Genomic DNA, 15,733 nt, shown 5'->3' on the forward strand with positions numbered 1-15,733 from the left:
AATAAAAATTAATTGTCTAAGAAGAATATATTAACTACCTTAGTTATGCCATTAAATTATTCATTAGTAAATAAGTTGTCATATTATGACTATGAAGTTACATAAAACTATAAATGGATAATAATGAATGAAAAGCTAAACAACATACTGAAAAAGCCAAAAGAAAGGCACACTGCTAAAGTTAGACACAGTAACATAAGAAAATGAAGTAATTATTTACTATTCAGGATGCCACATCAAATTTTGTTTTCCTACTAATTGGTACATTAAAGATTTAATGTTTTAAAGGTTGAGGAAACCATTGTTTTGGAATTTTTTGAGGAAGAAACAGCTGTCTATGATAGCAGGTTATGCGGGATAAATTCCAACATTACTGGGTAATTTTATAAGTGTAAGTCAGATAGAAACAGGAACTATGTCTTCACTGCTTGCATGCGAATATAAGCGGGCTGGCATGAAGGGATACTGACAGTGGTGATGTGGAAAGCGGATTCACTTTTCTTTGGTAACTTGTCAGAGTAAGAAGTTAAATTTTTGGTTGCACAACATAAAAAATTTCGCACAAAATTTTTGTCTCATTTAAGGCAATTAGCTCATTGATGAAATCTATTTGGAAGTGTATATTAGTCATGGAAGTGCCCATTCCATTATTACAAAGCATTTTTGCTTCTACAAAGTCTGTGTGGTTCCAAGACTTTTGACACAAAATCAGAAACAGGCTCAACAGGAAATTTGCCCAAAGGCTCCTGAATTGATTTTGACAAGAGGGAAATTTTTTTTGCTTGAATAGTCCCATGTTTAGACTTGGGGATCACTACACTCCCAAGTTGAACTCTGAGAGTATGGAATGGCATAGAGTGGAGAGCCCTGACCTTGTAAACAAACGACCTGTAAAGGCTAAAATGTGTCAATTAGCTGGAAAAGTCCTTCCAACTGAATTCTGTAACTGGAAAATTGTATTGCTCATTGATTTTTTCCACAAATGTCGCGCTGTGAATGCTGCTTTTTATTGTCAGCTCTTAGAGAAAGTGAAAGCTACTGACAGAAATAAAAGCTAATGCCAGCCAATGAGAGATGTGTGTTTCTCCTTCATGACAATACTAAGCCTAACACAGCCATTAGCACTCTGAATGAACTGGCTGAAATTTACTGGGAAACCTTAGAACATTCCCTGTCCAGATTTATCCCCCTGCAATTTTTTTGTTTTTGGGCCATTTAAAGAGGCACTGACAGGGCATTGATTACAAGGTGACAACAAAGTAAAGTTCATATGGAATTTGCGCCTGACACGTCCTCATATTTTTTATCAAAAAGGATCAAAAACTCCCACACATTGAGAAAAATGTGAACAACTTCAGAGAGACTCAGAAAAGCAATTAATATATTTTGTATTTTTATTCTGTACTAACAAAATGTTAAAATCAGAGGCCCAGTTTATTTAAACTGATATAGTTGTTACAAACTTTATAATACTGTAAAAATATTATAAATACATGTTTCATGTTTATTATAGATCATTGTAAATATAAATTCTGCTAAATGCTTTAATTAATGGTGTTTATGATTCTAAAATGGGGTGTATTTGTATATACCTTGTACCACAGCATTTCTGTATTTTGTGTATGGATTGTATCTGGACCCTTAATATTATTCTACAGTTCATGCTATAGAAAGTAAATCCTTCTATATTGAGAAAATTTTACGATTGCCAGAAGTTACTGATTATAGTTGTACATGGATATATGTGTTCCTTGATAACTAAAAGCAATGTATTGATGCCATGTTTAAAAATTAGAAAATATTTTCTACTGTCTTATTCTGTTCCATTAAAACACCCACTTCCCTTCAATTAAATCTTTGTGATTATAACTTGCTGTCCAATTTTGTTTCATACCCCTCAATTATCTTACTTGGTCCTCCTAGATTCAAAATGTTCTGCTGTACTACAAAAAGGCACACCTTTCAAAAGTTAGACTAGTTCAATGCAGATTCCACTAGACATTCTGAGCTTGCTACAGATTAAATCCTGCATGGCAGCTATAAAAGCACTCAAAATGACGTACTTTTTTACATGGAAAATTATTATTTTTGAACCATGTATGTCTTAATTGTGAAATTTTAATACTGCAGCATTTTCATACTTTCTTTCAGTTATGCTTCACAATAATTATTATACATTTATTACAATGAAATACTATGATTCTTAGGGCCATCATCACTACCATACTTTGGGCATTTATATTTTCTCATATTACAATAAGCTCTTCCAAAAATTTAACCGGTTTTCTTCATTTTCTGTAATTAGAAAAACTACCAAAATCGTGGTTGTAATAAAATATGTAGCCATAACTAAGAGTAGTATAATAGCCGATATTGATCAGCTAGAACATAATCAACGCTCAGGAATAATGTTACTTGTATTTCCAACCTTTTACCTATTGATATCTAAGCTATTTTAATGATATTCTACATTATTAATAAAACAAAAGATATTTTTTAACAGTAAACAACTGCTAAAATTGGATATTTAAAAAATGTTAAATAACCAAGTAGGGTAACTTATATACATGTATATATATATAAATATATATATCCTTTTCTACCACTAGATTACATTTTACACAAATAAATTTGCAATTTGTAATAACAAACTAACTTCAACACTATATCAATAAAAATGGTGTAGAGGTTACATATTAATGAAATGGGTACATATCATGAAAAGGTTACGTATGAATAATAATTACATATAGCCCTGAGGTAGATAATCCCCACGTCCGGAACACAACATCTACGTTCCACGTCCAGGGCGGCAACAGCTGTACTATGTACAATACATATAGCTGGCTAACGGGACTCCGAGTAGTTTCCTTGGATATGCTTTTCTTATGACCTGTTTTCACCTTCAGGTCACCATATGGATTGGAATTTATGGCCACCTGCAGGATATGTACTACTAATGATTTGGAAATGGACTCACACCATATTTAGAGCTGGTGATGTGGCGGCCGGGGTCAATGTTATTGCAGGTGTAACAGAGACCCTTCCATTGTCCACATGCTTTGAACAACAATCAAACGTGGCAGAGGGTTCACTAAAGCACCCTCGTTTAGAACCGGCTGTTTCGCCCGAGGCGAAACGTCGTAAGAGTGCAGAATCTCGAAGAATAGAAGTTGAGGCCAGGAAAAGCTTGCAAAAAGCTTTTTTCAAGAGCAACATTCCGAAGCCGAAATATTTGATAATCACAAAGGAAGACGGTAATTTCTCGAAGGTGAGTCCCTTCCTCATTGCTCGAGAAATAAATAAATGTGCTGGAGGCCCTGTTAAAGAAATTAGAAAAACCTTCACAGGACTTCATGTGGAAACTGCAAATGATATTCAATCGCAAAAGACCCTAGGGTTGAAAAAAATAGGAGAATTGGCTGTACGTGTTGATGGCACACTCAACACCTCAAGGGGTGTTGTGGTCTGTCGGGATCTATTAAACTGTTCAGAGCAGGAAATTGTTGAAGAACTAGCAGCACAATGAGTAATAGAGTCTGGCCGATTGCACATGAGAAGGAATGGCGAAGTCCTTCCTTCAGCATCTCATGTTCTCACATTTAACCGGCCTACTTTGCCGGAGAAAGTAAGAGCGGGAATACATCGATTGGATGTGCGGGCATTTGTACCGCAGCCAATGAGATGCTACAAGTGCCAACGTTTTGGCCATACCGCTGTAAGATGTGAGTGACCGCAAATATGCGTGTGCGGCCATGAGTTGCATGAGGGAGAGCCATGTAAAGAGCCTCCCACATGCATCAATTGTAAAGGAACACATTCTTGTAGATCCAGGAACTGTCCTGTCTACAAAGACGAGGTAGCTGTGCAGGAAGTTAAAACCCTGCAAAAGGTCAGCTACTTCGAAGCAAAGAAGATTGTAAATGCCCGCAGACCTAGAGCAACAATAACCTATGCTCAGGCTGCGGCTGCTGTTCCTGCTCCTGTTGCTGAAAGCCAGCTCATCAGTAAACTTGCGCCTACTTTGGCTAACATGATTGAGAGGATCATTGAAAACAAGTTGAAGCCTTTCAGCAGTAAAGAAGCTGCCAAGCCAAAGATAGTAATACAGCCACCCGAAGATAAATCAGTTAAATGAAAGTTGTTCCTGTAGAGAAGAAAACGGACGCCAAACCAGAATACCAAGTCCGTCTAACTGAGATACTTATTGACGATAAAAAGAAAGTTACAGCTACAGATTCTGTTATGGAGGCTCCCAAGCCTCCTTCAACTGAGATGGCCTCTAAACCTCACAGGCCACAAAACATCATACAGGGGGGGGGGGGCGAGTGTTCCCCCTTCCACAGACGGTGACTGGTGCTATCCCCGTGTTGGGGGTTGGCAAGGTTACCACCTCTCAATCGGCGCCGATCCATGCCCGTCGTCCTCGGCGGCTTCTGTTGTCTCCGATTCGAAGACTGGAAGCTATACGGGCGTCGACGTTCTCCGCGAACACGATGCTGTTCACAATATGGAGAAAAAAAGGATGGCCGAAAGGAAAACCTAGGCTACAATTTAATTTAAAATCAGCGAGTCGATAGTACAATGGAATATCAATGGATGTTTATCAAACATCCATGAGCTCCAACGCTTGGTACATGATGTAGACCCGATTTGTATATGTCTGCAAGAAACACATTTCAGCCGAAATGAAAATTTTAAATTAAAAGGATATGATACATTTCGGCGAGATCAACCGCCAAATATAAGAGTTAGAGGTGGAGTAGCCATACTAACATCGACCAGAGCTACCGCCGAAGCTGTTGATCTAAATACAAACCTGCAAGCGGTCGCCATTAGAATGAAGCGTCCACTTCAGGTCACTGTTTGCAGCATATACTTGCCGAATTTTGATTGGAAGGAGGATGACATAGCGAGACTAATTTCTGCGCTTCCCCCACCTATTTTACTGGTGGGTGATTTTAATGCTCATAATTCTCTTTGGGGATCGCACCGAGTAGATCCCCGTGGAAGAGAATTGGAAAGGTTCCTGATGAATTCTGAACTTTGCTTTTAAACGATGGGTCAGGAACCTTTTTCAATGTCAGAGATGGATCGACGTCCTGTATAGATCTTGCACTGATAAGCGGATCGATAGCACCGAGGTACAGCTTCCATGTTTAGACGATTTGCATGGAAGCGATCATTTCCCGGTGCAAATTGTAACTGATGTTACAAGAAAAATATACTCGCGAATGAGAAGCGAGGTGTGACACGGCGCGTTGTCGTGGTGAAGAAGGAAGCCATTGGTCCATTTTTCTGGTCGCTTTCTTCGTACGTCGTTTCGCAAACGTTGCAGTACACCCTTATAAAATTCAGAGTTTACAGTTGTTTCCCTTGGAACGAACTCTGATCGCACTATGCCCTCGCTATCGAAAAAACAACGAGCATGACCTTGATGTTGGATTTTGACTGACGTGCCTTTTTAGGGCGAGGAGATGAACTGGTTTTGCATTGGGAACTCTGCATTTTGGTCTCAGGGTCACAGCCATTCACCCAAATTTCATCTCCAGTTACAATTTTGGCCATGAAGTCCGGATCTGCATGAAGACTACCCTTCAACTCCGTGCAAATTGACACACGATTTTCCTTCTGTTATCACTCAAAAGTCTGGGAACAAATTTTGCACTCGCTCGTCTCATTTGCAATTCATTATGCTTTGCGTCTCATTTGCTTTGAACGGATCCGTACGAGATGTTAAGGTCTTCCGATAGCTCTCGAGTAGTCATTCGCCTGTTCGAACGAACCATTGTTTCCACATTTTTAACTGTTTTTGAGGTTACTGGACTGCTCGCACGCTGCTCGTCTTCAACAGACTCATTTCCGTTTTTAAATCGGTCATACCACTTGTACTCGTACACAGTCTTCAAAGGTACCACATTATCGCCGTACACCGATTCTAACATTTCGTGAGCTTCTTTGGCACTCTTTTGCGACTTAAAACAAAACTTAATGTTAATGCGTTGTTCAAAATCCATGTTGCGCGACAGACATGATAAACACAACCTCACTCTAGCGGCTCTGGCAGCTGATTGGCAAGCTCTAACGTGTTACATCTTGTCCCTGCCTGTCTCAATTGATCACGCTATTGGACAAATCACAGTATATGGATGTAGCGTCGGCAGTTGCCGCTATAAAAATTCATTCACCGTATTTTTTTATCACACCTCGTATGTACTCAAATCTAGCAATAGCGAAGCATTGCCGGGACTGCTAACAAATAAATAAAACTGATGTAGAACAAAATTATAATTTTGAAGACGTTAATACTAAACATTTAGCACGTATTAAGTACACGTTTAACAAAGATGCAGAAAATTAAGTATCTAATTAATATTTCAAAAGTACTTTATTAATACTGTTTCTACATAATATATATTTTTTTTTAAATTAATTGTTTGGAAGATATCTTATATTATTGCGTAATTCATTAAAAAATTAAGTGAATCATGCTAAGGATCATTTTTAAATGGAGAAGTTTTATGCAGTGTAAAAAATAAAATAGTTTTGTTATTTGGTTTAATGTTAATTTAAAAAACGTATTCAAACATAATTTTCTTCAATTTATGAATCTTTTGTCTTACAAAACTAAGTTGATAATATATCCTACATGAAGGTAATATCTCTCTTAAGCAGTAATAGATTGGCCATAAAATCCATATTTTAACTAGCCGGTCAGGGCTCGCTTTGCTCGCCCGACCGTCTAGCCAGAGGACTCTGCCTCCTGGACCCTCGACACGTTCGTAACCTCATGTTTGTAATAATATTAAGTATTTTACTGAAATATTTTAAGAAAATAAGTATTAGCATTTCGCCGCCATGTACTTATTGCAGTGATTTTTTAGCTTTAGCTCCATTTATCGATACGCAAATTATGCTCCGCATTTATCGCTCCATCTAGCTCCTCATCTTCGTTCTGCTGTTTGGGGCGTAAAAGAAGATTCAGTTTTTGAAAAAAAATTTGTTTATTATAATCGTGTAAAAATACATAATTTTAACTTTAGTTATAAATTCACCAAAATTTTACAAATAATTGTAACTGTTTCCCATACATTCCATGAGGTACAGCCAAATTTGCGATTTTTTTTATTGTCTTGAAAATTTTTTCAAGACACAATTAATTTTTTCGTGCCTCACATTAACTGCATATATAAAAAATTACTGTAATTAAAAATTTTTATTATTTGTTTTTCTTTACTTTTTCTGTACTTTAATTAATCTTTTCAATTTCTTATTTCTATTTCATGATTTTAACATTAGCCCTTGTACTACTAGCAGGTACGCTGTTTGAATTTTTAAAATTGGTCATACCAATTATATCTGGAGATATAACTGAATTTCAGAATAAGAGAATGACCGGATAACCGGATTATCGAGAGCATATATTATGTATGCAAATGATGGTGGGTTGTGTGTGCAACATACAGTCCTCGCCATAGGAACTTGGTTCATATAGACATATGCTCTCTCACACAGTCTGTTTAAACCAGTAAGCAATGTTTTGCTCACTGTGTAATTTCTGTACAGTTTATAGCATACATGTACACTACACAGTGAAAGCATGGCACTGTTTTCATGGTAACTTGTACAGGATCACACAGAGTAAGAGAGTTGGGTAACAGTGAGAGAACAACGCAAGTAGGTGCAGGCAGTGGGGAAAACCGAAACTATAAATGGTAATCAGTATACTTATTATTACTCCTCGTTTTATATGCCTACACACATTTGTCCACATACACGCAAGAGCATACTTATTTGTAAATATGTATTCTTTTTCTATATTTTAATTGAAAGTACACATACAGAGGTAAACCATAACAAATTTACTATTATAATAAATGAAGGTTGTCTCTTAGATTTTTACATAAAATGAAATTTTTGGGGGGATTTTAAAAACATTCAAGGTACTTACAAAGTATGATCTCGATGTGGGTACTATTTTATAAGTAAATGTTTTCTGAAAATAGAGATTGTCTGAGCTATGCGCAATACTTGAGCTAGTATGTAGACACTGTATCATCACATGTTCCAGTACTGTTTTAAATATGAAATCATGAGCAGTGTTGTCAGGCTACAAAATTTAAAAGATGTAATACATCTTAATGCAATTACAGACATTTCCAATAAACAATAGTTAACAATGAATCGCTGTAAACCCCTCGGTGGCACATACTTTGGGGAACACAATACTAAACAACTTCTTATATCTAAAATATGTTACTGAATTAAAAATTTTAATTAGTATGAATCATTCATGTGCATTATAAAACTGGGATGGTCTTTTCTATTATGATTTCAAATTTAATTATTATATAGAACAATTACATTATTAAAGGATCCCCATGTCATTAACAATAGCACTACTAGTAACACAACTGATGTAAAAATTACCTTGTAGGTGCTTTTTTCTTTTTCTGTTCAGCCTGCGGAACCACTGTCAGGATTACTTCACAGGATGAATGAGTATGGTATGTATGAGTGTAAATGAAGTGTAGTCTTGTACAGTCTTAGATCGACCATTTCCGAGATGTGTGGTTAATTGAAACCCAACCACCACAGAACACCGCTGTCCACGATCTAGTAGTCAAATCAATATAAAAGTAACTATTCGAATTTGAACCTTAGAACTCTCAACTTTGAAATCAGCTGATTTGCAAAAACGCATTCCCACTAGACCAACTAGGTGGTTTATGTTGTAGTAGCTGGGTAGCTACTAAGTACTTACTGTTATGCTATTTGTGTATGAAAGAAAAAATTCTGTAGTTTGAAAGAGTTAAATTTTGTACATAAGCTTAAACAAAAAAATTGGAAACTTTAAGCTAGGTAGAAATTGATCACAGAAGAAAGTATGTTACACTGTGTAAAAACGGGTAATATGTGGAGATTAGTAAGATCAGATCAGACTTTGAGGAGGGACTCATCAGATCACACTCATTGACAGTTTTCGTAACAAAATCACAAAAAAAATTCTTCCGTATCGTAATAAAATTATTTAATATAGTTTTTACTGTTTAAAATTTTTTTTTATAAATGGATACATGCATAACTTATGAAAAATAATTTACTTTGTCATTTATTACATTACTGTTTATCAATACACGTTAAACTGTTGTAAAATAATTCTAATATAACTTACCCAGTAAATAAAATTAACTTTAGATGATAATTACAAATAATTCTAGCAAAATGTTTATTTTTTTTATACATAATCAAACTTATCACTGATTATTATAACTAATAACAGCCCATTTCTTAAGTTACTTAATAAAATACAATATAATTTGTACAGTTATAGCTGATATTAATAATCACAGTTTATATTCGTTAATTATTTCAATAATACTTGAAATACTTCCAGCTACCAATGCAAATAATGATATTATTAATAATAGTATATTTTTCCATAATTTCCAGTTATAGCGTCCTAAACCATCTTCCCAGTAAAGTACTGTTTCCATTACTGCTGGTATTGTTACACCAAGTGTTGCAAATCCAACTGCACCGACTAGTGAAATAACTGGTGCTAGATTTGGCACAGCTGCTGCTATAAGAACTATAAAAAAAGTATAAAATTCACAAAAGACCCATACAGTATTTATTTAAACTCTACTATAACTGACAAGTGACTGTACAAATAAAAAGAACTATAATTGATAATAATTATTTTACAGACAAAATAATTTGGCAACTCTTACGTCTAGTTAAATATGTAATTAACACATCTAATAATTTAGACTTAAGCACTTCAAAATTAATTAATCCAGACAGGCTTATCAAGATAAATGTATAACTGCTTTATAAAAAAAAAATGAATAAAATACTTGAAAAATCTCTTGAGAGTGCTTTTCATTTGATTTAATTATTAAAATGTCATTTATTTGTTAAATGAACTTTCTAAAAATTACTTGTTTATTTCATAAATATTCCACTGTTGAACTTCAAGGGAGATTAATTAAAGCTGATAAGTAATTGTAGTCCAACTAACAAAAGGAGACACCAGAATTTGAGCTGTTATAATTTCATAATCAAGAGATTTATAAAACATAATAAATAAGGACATGAAATTAGCCTGTTCTGTGATTTTACATACTGAGTACATTCTGAATATTTTTTGGTACATTTCTAAACTGTGTGATTTTGATAACAATTCTTTAAATATGGTCATTTATCTTAACTTTTGTAAAATTTCATATTTTTTTATCATAATTGTAATTCATATTTGAATTAATTACGTGTCAAAAAGATTATACCTCCACTTTCAGTTGTATCAAAAAAATCTTTTAACAAAAGTGAACAGCATTGTAAATGCAATCCAATTATAAGCTTGAATGAAACTATATTAAAATTTACCAAAAAAACTAGAAAGGGATATTTAAACATTTTTGTGTAGTTTCCAAAAATTGTTAGTTTAATTTATTTCGAATGAGTAGAAGGAAGTAGACTGTACACTTTTTGCAGCTTCTTTTGTATAACTGCAGCTTTCTGTTAATAGTTCAGTCTTCTAGGCAATAATCAGCTATTGTTTAGAACAATAGATATTATGCCCTAAAAAGCTAATAACATTAAGGGGTGTATGAAAACAACAAGACATCCATAATGAACTATTGCACTAGTTCACTTTTGTAATTCCATGAACTAAAAGCAATATTTAAGTTAAATATAGATATTTTTTGTAATAATAATCAATTATTTTGTTTTACGTATAACTAGTACCTTTTATTTTAATCTATGAACTTTTAAAATTATAAATCAAACCAAGTTTTAAAAAATGCAATGTTTTTAACATCTTGAATGTTTTCAGTTACTTTGTATCTGTTTTGTTTAGTGTTAGTGTTCTATAAAGGAGAACAGCAGACACTGAAGATATTGACATTAGTGACTAGAAATATTTTGTTGAGGGTTATTAAAAGCATTGTAATATTAGAATTTGGTTCTATTTGCCAACTTTTTTCAAAAGTTTATAATTTAAATAACTTTTTAATACTGACTTTTATTGTTGTTATTATTATTGTTTACAGCTGGTCTTTTGGATATAGTAAATATATAATTCAATTAGATATCAGAACTCTGTTTTGTTTGGTATTGTGTAAAATACATTAATTGTTTTTCTTATAATGGTTCAGTTTGTTAAGTAGTATTAGTTTTTATCAATTTTTTTTTTGTTTTGAGTTCAATGAGTAAGAAAACATTACAAATCTAGCTATCCTATATTTATCAATAAATATTTGTGTAGAACCTACTGTATTCAATAAGACAAGATATATTTTTCAGTTGATTAAACTAATTACTACTTGAAACACAAACATAAATACTAATTTATTTTAGAAGTATGTAATACATTTTTAATTTGCATAGAAATAAATACTGTAGACATTTTATACATAAAATCTCCAATGAAAAATTACAGTTATCAAATGATAATACCAATTTTAATATATAATAGAAATGATTAATTAAAAAGAAATTAAAATTATTTGATGAATTATTGTGAAAAATATCATAAAAATTACGGCGAAGGGCTTGTAGAATCAATATTTAATACTTTCATATATATGCAGTTTAAATAACAGTAATTGTACTTTTTCCATACCAAAGGCTACATTAGTACAACAAAGCCAGTAGTAGACCAAAGAATTTTAGAAAATTTTTGTTCTTAATAATCTTATAGAGACTTTACGACCACTTATCCAAATTAATAATTTTCATTATATTTGTTATAAAACTATTTACCAATTTAAACAACATTAAGATATGATAACTGGAAATAGAGGATGATTTTTTAAAGTCAGTCACTATTTTCAAAATAATCACTGAAATGATCTGGCTTTAGATAGTGGAAGTTAATATAAAATTGTAAAGATGGAAAGTTTATGTTTTAATATAAAACAAATAGTAGTAACATATTTTACCAATTTTTTCTTTATTGCAGTTATTGACCTTAGAGATTTTTACATTAAATAAGACATAAAAACAATTTATTTCTTTAAATGCAATGCAGTTAAGAAAAGGCTTTTTAAAAAGCTTTTAATAAAATAACATAAGACAGAACAGGTTTTATTTTGGTTTCTGTTATGTTTTTATGCCTCTTGATTACAAACTTAAATTCAAAGTCACTTGTCTCCTTTAATAAGCCAGAAAGATTGGGACTATTAGTGTTCCAACAATTTAATAGTATTAAATATAGAATTACGCATAAATATAGTACTAACAGTATACAATAACTCATCCCTTTCTGTAATAAAAAAAAGTCTTTTTTGCCTTACGATGGAACAAAACTGAATGACATGGAATAAAGTTTAATTTTCCATTTCATTTTTATAAGTGGAAAGTTTAAATATTGACTCAAAATTGGTGGCTGTAAAAGAAATGCTTCCCCTATTGGAAAAAGATGATTAAAAACTTATGTACAAAAAAAGGTAACTGAACATTTTGGGAAATACAAAATAATAGATTGATTATTTCTTTCTTAGAAAACTAAACTATATTTAGCATTAAACACAATATTATTTTCCAGTTATCAAAAAAAAAAAAATTAGAAACAAAGTACTGTAGTTAATTGCAATTAAAAACTGTAAATGTCCCATTACCTTTTATATAAACGTTACTGCTGGTTAATGCTAAATTTTCTATTGCATCTGATTACTTGCTTTCAGAGAACTTTGGTTTACTGAATGGTTTTGTATCGACTACTTTCAGCATAATAACCACTTAATACACTAATGTAGAAAAAATTCAGTACAGGATAAAATTAACTAATGAAGTTTTTTTTCTTAGCAAGCAAGACATTAAAGTAATTTAAATGTATTTCTTATTAACTTTGAAAATTAAATACATTATTTCAACACAGATTTAGTTTTTGTAGCCTCAGTATTAAAAATATTTTCATCAAATTATTCAATAAAAGGTCTTATTTTAAAAGGCTCTCTCTCTTTTTCTGTTTAGCCTCTGAAACCACCTTAAGGTATTAATTCAGAGGATGAATGAGGATGATAGGTACAAATGTAAATGAAGTATAGCATTGTGCAGCCTCAGGTCAACCACTCCTGAGACGGGTGGTTAATTGAAAACTAAAGAATTTGGTGGTTAAACCACCAAAGAATACCGGTGTTCACGATTTTGAAAGGCTATCAACATTCTTAAAAACATATGAAGAGTTTATAAAAATACTTCTAATTACTTCTAGTATTACACAGAACAGAACAAACGGGTAACTTCTAGTTACCTGTTTTTATTTTAAAAAATTAACAATTTTAATTAATATTTTCTAAGTTTTTAATCTGGAATAATTTTTTTAATAAAAATTGTGGATGTGGGAAATATATAAAATAGTTATCAGTTACATAGCAGCAAAATAAAAGTGGTGCACTATATTACTTCCATTTAAAGTCTTCCTTGCTATTATAGACCTTCTTCAGTATGCCAATAGCGATTAATGTAAGAAAGTAGTCAACAAAGTAATCTATACAGCCTTTAAAAAGTAGAAAAAAGTATATTATATACTACTTACTTGTCCCTAGAATAAGTAGTCCTCTAATTGTATAGTAAGCTCTATCTTCACAAGATGTATATTTATGTTTTACATTGTTCCACACAACTTCTATTGAAGCTGTTAATTGTAAAGTATATGTAAAATATATAGCAATACCAATACAGATTTTAACTGCTTCACATAACCTGAAATAAATGATTCATTAAGCATTAATGTAACATGATGTGTTATTGTTTTATATTTATAATAAGTAATTTATTGAAATTTATCACTTCCGCAAAATTTTGATAAATTATTAATCATTATAATACAAACTATTTCTTTTTTCCCTTTATCAATATTGTAATCCAGATTGCTTATTCCAGTGAAGATATATAACTTTATAACTATTATTTATTTTTAATTACATAAATTAATCTTTCTACTCACACTCAAAATAATTTAAAGCTTCAAATGACATATAATATAAAATGTTTATGAATGAAACTAATTAAAGTAAATGAAAATAATTGAAAGTGATATACTTGTTTCTTATGAAATTACAGATAAGTAAATAAAATTCCAATAAAAGAAACATTGGTTATTTATATTAAATCATTGCACAAAAATAGTCCGAAAAAAACTTACTATATTTTTTCCTATGAGAGTCAGTAATGACTACCATAGACTGAAAAGAATATTTTATATGTTGTATATACAATGATTCACATAGTATTACCAGCACTTTCTAAGCTCATTCTACTTGCAAAAATATTGAAAAAAGTTCAGATAAACATCGGTACAGAGATTCTTTGTTAACAAGTTTTTCTAGCAAAAAATTTCGCTCTGATTCCTGGGCAAAGGGTTAAATAAAACCATACTGAAATTCTGCAAACCTAACTTAAAGGATGATGGTTTCAAGTTTCTCCCTTGAACGAATGTCAAGTGTGTTTGTTGCAAACACACTTAATTGATGCCCTAGCAAGTAAACTGAGTTTCATTAGTAAATAAAATAAACCTGTACAATTGGCGGTTAATATTCAACCAGTTGCAATATTGCAAATGAAGAGAAGGATCTCTTGGTTGAAGATTTTGTACTTGTTGAGTGTGGTAAGGACACAGCCTTGTTGTTACGTAGTAGTCCTCCATACCATAGACTGGGAAACAACAAACCGCTGGAAAAGGCTTTGTGTACTAACAGCCGGACTGCTTGGAGTACCTACAATAACGGTTTCATCAATATCAGCATTATGATGGGTAGAACGGTCGTGGTGAGCACTAATGCTGGGAAGTGTAACCATATTCTCATAGAATATGGAATGTTGCACTAATTGTTTTAAGATTTGGAACTCTGCGGTAAGGAAAATGTTTTTACTATTCTGCAGCAGCAGCAGTGGCATTTCTATCACACAGCCTGAAGATAAACACCATATCGGCATATTCCTCAGTTGTGAATAACAAAGATATTGCTGCAGCATGACACCAATTAAACTACAATGTACTGGTAACAATTCACAGTAGTAATGCAGAACATGCAATGAACTGATTTCTGTGTGTTTTTATTGGGCTATTTTACACCATTTTTTCAAAATTAAATTCTCTACAAGTTTTGATAATAGATTTTATGAATTTATCAGTCATTTAACAAAGTTTTTGTATTATAAAGGTAAAAAAACGTGTTTGTAGACAAATATTTCTGTTTTACATTGAATATTATGAATACTACTGGAGATATGGTTCTGGAACCTGTTTTATCCAATTTTTCAGATAAAAGACTGTATGAAACCACCAAGTTTATTCTAGAATTTCAGTATGATTTTATTTTGCTCTTTGCCTAGGAATCAGGGTGAAATTTTCACTAGCTGTAACTTATTAACTAAGCGTTTTTGTACCCGTGTTTATATAAACCTTTTTTCATTATTTTTGCTGGTAGATTGAGCTCAGAAAAAGATACTATGGAAATTACCCTTTGTATAATCATGTGATATAAAATTTTGTTCATTTATCATTGAAAGTTTTACTTTTTAAACAAAATTATTCTATAATTAATAACAATTTTCATCGGCAGAAGGAAAAGTATATTTTATATACACACAAATATGTTTTACATAAAAATATATTTTATACAGCTGGAAGTAGTATGAAACAAGTAAGTAAAGAATTTAATGAAATATATCACTAACAAAGAATATAACAATAATGATAAATTAATTAAACAATATAATT

The 15,733-nt window shown here is 32.2% G+C and overlaps 1 protein-coding gene across 2 annotated transcripts in view; it reads right to left on the bottom strand.

Moving 5' to 3' along the window:
- Positions 1-9,113: 9,113 nt before the first annotated feature.
- Positions 9,114-15,733, bottom strand: part of LOC142320468 (proton-coupled amino acid transporter-like protein pathetic) — a 68,867-nt gene continuing 62,247 nt past the window's right edge. For both annotated transcript variants that reach the window (XM_075358280.1, XM_075358279.1), the window contains exons 9-10: positions 13,547-13,713; positions 9,114-9,592 (exon numbers count right to left, since the gene is read on the bottom strand). In XM_075358280.1, coding sequence (XP_075214395.1) covers positions 9,348-9,592; positions 13,547-13,713 — 412 coding nt within the window. In that variant the 3' untranslated portion in view covers positions 9,114-9,347. The remainder of the gene's footprint in view (positions 9,593-13,546; positions 13,714-15,733) is intronic.

This window comes from Lycorma delicatula, chromosome 2 (assembly GCF_047948215.1).
Source record: "Lycorma delicatula isolate Av1 chromosome 2, ASM4794821v1, whole genome shotgun sequence".
Taxonomy (NCBI): Eukaryota; Metazoa; Arthropoda; class Insecta; order Hemiptera; family Fulgoridae; genus Lycorma; species Lycorma delicatula.